At 55.7% G+C, this 5,906-nt stretch overlaps 1 protein-coding gene across 1 annotated transcript; it reads left to right on the top strand.

Annotated features, from left to right (window-relative positions):
* The first annotated feature begins 358 nt into the window (after window positions 1-358).
* LOC124656288 (cationic amino acid transporter 6, chloroplastic-like) lies at window positions 359-4,872 on the top strand. The gene is made up of 5 exons (XM_047195063.1): window positions 359-782; window positions 1,554-1,776; window positions 2,584-2,932; window positions 3,515-3,746; window positions 4,137-4,872. Exons 1-5 carry the CDS (start codon window positions 359-361, stop codon window positions 4,718-4,720), a joined length of 1,812 nt encoding a protein of 603 aa, XP_047051019.1. The 3' UTR covers window positions 4,721-4,872.
* The last annotated feature ends 1,034 nt before the right edge of the window (window positions 4,873-5,906 follow it).

Genomic DNA, 5,906 nt, shown 5'->3' with positions numbered 1-5,906 from the left:
TTCTATATACCTTCGTCTCTAGATAAAATTTAACAGTAGAGCCAAAGGGAGTACATGACTTGGTGAAACATAGAAAATATTAAATTTTGAGAAAAGATATTGGGACCTGTGACCCTTAGAGTTTCATCTTTTCTTTTCAGGAAAGAGTTTTTATTATTTTTTTGCATAACAGAATTAAACAAAATGGCCCTTTTGAAGCTGAAAGAAAAAAAATCTATCATCCCGGCCCTTGACACTCCTCTCGCCTCTTTATAAGGCGAGCTCTCGGAGCTCTCACTCTCCAGGCCTCCCTCATCTTCCGTTTCTTCTCCAACCCCCTCACGGAAACCCCGGTCACAGTTCTCGTTCCGTAACGGCCATGGACAAGGGCGCGCTGATGTCGCAGGACCCGGGCCAGAGCGGCGGCGGCAGCGCGGGCTCGTTCTCGAGCCTGCGCGCGTACGGCCGCGCGCTGTCGCAGACCCCGCGTCGTCTGGCGCGGCGCGCGTGCGCGGCGACGGCGCCGGAGGAGGAGATGAGCCGCGTGCGCGCGCGTTCGGGGGCGTCGATGGCGCGCTCGCTGCGGTGGCCCGACCTGGTGGGTCTGGGCCTGGGCGGCATGGTCGGCGCCGGGGTGTTCGTCACCACGGGCCGCGCCACGCGGCTCTACGCGGGGCCCGGCGTGATCGTGTCGTACGCCATTGCCGGCCTCTGCGCGCTGCTGTCCGCCTTCTGCTACACGGAGTTCGCCGTGGACATGCCCGTCGCCGGCGGCGCCTTCAGCTACCTCCGCGTCACCTTCGGTAAGCCCGCTCGCAATCGCGCCCCGTTCCCAATCAATCAATCATGGCCCGTTTCTTGTCACCTCTCAATCGGCGATTTCTTTATCCCACCACGGCATGAATATTTTTGTTGGCACTCGCGCGCTTAATTTGTTCGTGCGATCGTCACTGGGGCCGCCGCGCGCGACGAGTGATGACTCGCATATCGATGGAAATATCGCATCTTTTCCGAGCCCCTGAAAATAAACTAGTCCATGGTTATCTACCTTGGTCTGTACTTGCTCTCCACCTCTTCCGTTTGTCCAGTTGCCCCAAAAGCAGCCTCCTTTTGCGCGTATTAAATGCGCGCGCGGAGAGGTGTCGTCGTCGTCTCGATGTGAACTGTTGGCCTGCTCCTGCTGTCGCCATGGATGTTTGTTTCTCATCAAATTCAGACATCTGTTGTTTAGTGTTTACGCACGTCTCGCTGTCAACTGAATTTGGATCGAGATTTTAGTAAGAATAGAACCAAGCTGGGGAGTCCAAACGGGAGAGAAATTTGCTCGGATTGCGACTCCCAACAAATTTAATTGCGCACGCCCACATCCATATCCAGGAAATAATGTTGGGGAGGCGGGCGGTCGCTTTCTCGCATCTCCCAAACGGTTTGCTCTTTTGGCCCAGATGCGGATGGGGCCTCCTTGCTACCTAGCTCGACTGTGCTGAAAGCAAATGATCTCACGCTGAAATCATCAGCCGCCATGCCATCCATCATCAGCGGCAGTAACTGTAACTGTTTGCGTGTGTGCGCAGGTGAATTCGCGGCGTTCCTGACGGGCGCGAACCTGATCATGGAGTACGTCTTCTCCAACGCCGCCGTGGCGCGCAGCTTCACGGCCTACATGGGCACGGCCGTCGGCGTCGACGCGCCCAGCAAGTGGCGCATCGCCGTGCCGGGCCTACCCAAGGGGTTCAACGAGGTCGACCTCGTCGCCGTCGGGGTCATCCTCCTCATCTCCGTCTGCATCTGCTACAGGTACGTCAGTTACTCACTTACTCTAATCTATCTATCTATCTGCAGTGAGGTGTGCAGCCCAATAATGCTGGGACACTCCCATTGTCAAATCCTTGTGTCACACTGCATTCAACTTCTCCCTATATATTGTTGTTTTTTGGGGTACTAGTACAATTAATAACAAGTGTAGTAATATTGAAATCGTTTTGGCCTTGCTTGCAAGCGTCAGTCATCTCCTGTCTCTTGCCGTGTCTCCCTCGCTGTACTTTGCGCTTCACATAGACTGTTGACTGAAGTTGCTGTTCCTCTGTAGCCACTTCTAAGAGTGCCAATCATTTGTGGAAAAATATATACTAAATTAAAACAAGTGCAAGATTTAATAAGGATCGCGAGGAATTATTTGCTCTAGTTCTGCTAGCCATTATTTACTCCGATTAATAAATATGAGATTATGTTCTGTAAGAAAGGGATCTTGTCCGTCGCTGTTGTGCCTTTTCCTGCCTTTCGCAATCGAATGTCTTCTGTTCCAAATGTTACTAGCGAAGCTTTTTCCAAAGAAAGAATCTGAGATGGGCGGCCTCTACGTTTCTCGGTCAAAACTGCAAGAACCACTCTTTTTAATTAATTCCCTAGTACATACATTTGGGGTGACAGATTGGAAGGAACAACCAACCTGTTCTTGATTCCTGTCGGTATCAAACTGCCCAGTGTTAATCTGCCGGATTCTCATTCTTTTTTTGTTTTTTTTAGATTTAGAAGAAACATGATAGGATAGGGGCACATATTCCTGCAAAAAAACATGACGATGTTTTCTTGTCTGATGAACAGCACCAAGGAGAGCTCGATTGTGAACATGGTGCTCACGGCCGTGCACGTGGCCTTCATCCTCTTCATCATCGTCATGGGCTTCTGGCGCGGCGACGTGCACAACCTGACCCACCCCGCCGACCCGGCCCACCCGGGCGGCTTTTTCCCCAACGGCGTGGGTGGTGTGTTCAGCGGCGCCGCCATGGTGTACCTGAGCTACATCGGCTACGACGCCGTGTCCACCATGGCCGAGGAGGTGGAGCGTCCGGCACGCGACATCCCCATCGGCGTGTCGGGCTCCGTCGTCATCGTCACCGTGCTCTACTGCCTCATGGCTGCGTCCATGTCCATGCTGCTTCCCTATGACGCGGTGAGAACCAAATCCCGCCACCGACTGGAGTACCTACTAACCAGGATATCATCTATATTTGTAGAAAAATATTGAGACTCCCTATCTTATTCCATAGGCATATACGGATGATGCTTTCCTGCTTTCTGAGTCTCATCTAGAGTAGAAGGAGAGATCTCGCCTATATATGCATGTTGGTTAGGAGTAGGTGAGCATAATTCTGGGAATATATTGCCTAAGGTCACAAGTGGATGAGATTGCTAGTATTGCGCTCGTAGCTGTGTAGAACAGGAGATTGGCACAGTTGCAAGCACACGATTCTTGTTATTTTTCCTACCTTTGCCTGTCCCTTTTTGGGATGTTGGTCATGTGATTTTTGGGATGGAGCTGCCGTCTCCATCGCAGGACGGCGGCAAGGCCCAAATCTACTTTCTAGCTTAGGGGCATCTGCACCAAATTGCCTTTTAGCCCTTTGCCTTTCTGGGTTGCCCATTGGCCATAGTTGCCGATGGGTTTGGTCAGTGACAGTGTCATGAACAGAATCTGATCTTTGTTATTTCACCTGAGAATGATTAATAGTAAAGGTTTCTTCTTGTGGTGCAGATTGACACGGAGGCGCCCTTCTCCGGTGCGTTCAGGGGCAGCGATGGGTGGGGGTGGGTGTCGAACGTGATCGGCGCCGGCGCGAGCCTGGGCATCCTGACGTCGCTCATGGTGGCGATGCTGGGGCAGGCCAGGTACCTGTGCGTCATCGGCCGCTCCGGCGTCATGCCCGCCTGGCTCGCCAAGGTGCACCCCAAGACTGCCACGCCCGTCAACGCCTCCGCCTTCCTCGGTACGCACAGCAGCTCAAGATCATCCACTCTTCCGTTTCGATTTTGACTAGAAACGTCGCGGCTTCACGGGCACCATGTTTCCGGCAACGACAATGTGTGTACAATACGGTTGCTTTCCGTGACCACCATTAATGGCGGGCGAAAGCGATTAGCGAGCGACCGGCCGTGGCAACCTCTGTGGACTTTGGCAGCACGCACGGGAGCTGTTTCCATGGACGCCCGCCGGCGAACGCGCGATATCATAAAGCTAGGCTAGAGTAGGCACGGGCACGGGCATCACACGCATCGTATCGTACCGTTTTCGTAGCTGACCAAATCGACAACTTTTCTTGAATTTCTCAGTTTACGTTTCTCGTATATTGACAGTTTGCACTCCTTCCTCCTCGCAGGGCTCTTCACGGCCGCGCTGGCGCTCTTCACGGAGCTGGACATCCTGCTCAACCTCGTTTGCATCGGCACGCTCTTCGTCTTCTACATGGTGTCCAACGCCGTCGTGTACCGCCGCTACGTCGTCGGCTCGCACACCACCACCGTCGCCACCTCCTCCGACGAGCGGCCTCGGTGCGGCGCGTGGCCGACGCTCGCGTTCCTCCTCGCCTTCTCCCTCATCGCTCTCTCCTTCACGCTGGTGTGGAAGCTGGCGCCGCAGGAGGGCCGCGCCAGGGTCGGGCTCCTGGTGGCGTGCGGCGTGGCGGCGGTGGCCACGGTCGCCGCCTTCCAGGCGCTGGTGCCCCAGGCGCACACGCCCCAGCTGTGGGGCGTGCCGGGGATGCCGTGGGTGCCCGCGGCCTCCGTCTTCCTCAACGTCTTCCTGCTCGGCTCCCTGGACAGGCCTTCCTATGTCCGGTTCGGCTTCTTCTCGGCGGCCGCCGTGCTCGTGTACGCGCTCTACAGCGTGCACGCCAGCTACGATGCGGAGGAGAGTGCCGCGCTAGAGGGTGCCAAGGTGCAGGACGAAGATTGCAAGGTGTAGCTAGCTAGGGCGGACTGATCGATGGAGCTAGTTTAACTGGTGCTCTAGCCGTTAACTTCTTCCTTTACTTATTTTTCCCTGTGGTCGTGTTCTTAGATTCTTAGTGGTTGGCAGCAGAGCAAACGAGCTAACAAGGTGATGAAACGCGAAAACTGAGCGATGATTGGGTGAGGGAAAGAGGTTTACCTGGAACTTGCATATGCGATGTACAAGTTCACTCAAAGTGTACATGTTCTAATTTCATTGAAGAACTTGCATATGCGATGTAAAAGTTCTCAAAGTGTACATGTTCTAATTTCATTGAAGAAACTTTTTAGCGAAATTGTTTCTGTTGTTACCTGTCAATTTATTTACCCACTTGCTCTCCAGCGGCGCGACGCAAACGGACGCTGAGCGACCGTTTGTGTCCGCCGTGACCGAAAATGCGTCATGCACCACCTCCAGCGGCACGACGCAAAGTGACCGGGCCGTCCACGGAGACGCAAACCTAGCCCAAATATGCGCCAGGTTTGCGTCTCGGTGGACGCTGCGCGGACGCGCGAAGTGGCCGCTCGCCTCTCCACCGGACCCGCCTGGCAGCGAGTCTGCACCGAGGGCACCGCTTCGACGGTCAGCGCTTCCGCGTCGCTCCTTCACCCACACCACACCTCCACTCGCACCACCACCGTCGCAGCGCCATGGGGAAGAAAAACAACTTCGAGGCCTCCGGAAGTGGCACCAAGAAGATCCCGCTCCCCGTCACGGTGGGGAGGCTCATGCACGGCAAATGGATGCCGTGCGACGACGCCTGGTCCGGCGTGCAGCTGCCTGGCGGCTGGCGGCTCAGCTGCCGCCGGGTGCCCATCCCTCCAGTACCTGCGCGTGAGCCTGATCGGACGGCGGAGATCCGGAGCAGGAGGCGGTATCGGCCGGCGGACCTCCGCGCCGATCCGGCGTACGCCATCGACTCGGAGCTTTGGCGTACGTACCTGTCCACGGAGACGGACAGGAGACGAAGGGCAGGCTTCATGGGCGACAGGGATTATCCCTTCGGCCCTGCACCGCCGGCTCGTCGTCAGCAGGCGCCGACGCGTCCTCAGCAGCGCGGACGCGACGTCAGCAGACGCAACACAACGACGCCGACGACAGCAAGGACGACGACGACGAAGCCTACGCCGTGTACGACGACGACGACTACGTCGAGGCG

This window comes from Lolium rigidum, chromosome 5, assembly GCF_022539505.1.
Source record: "Lolium rigidum isolate FL_2022 chromosome 5, APGP_CSIRO_Lrig_0.1, whole genome shotgun sequence".
NCBI lineage: Eukaryota > Viridiplantae > Streptophyta > Magnoliopsida > Poales > Poaceae > Lolium > Lolium rigidum.
Note: the sequence above shows the minus strand (reverse complement) of the source record. Positions and strands in the feature narration are given on the sequence as shown.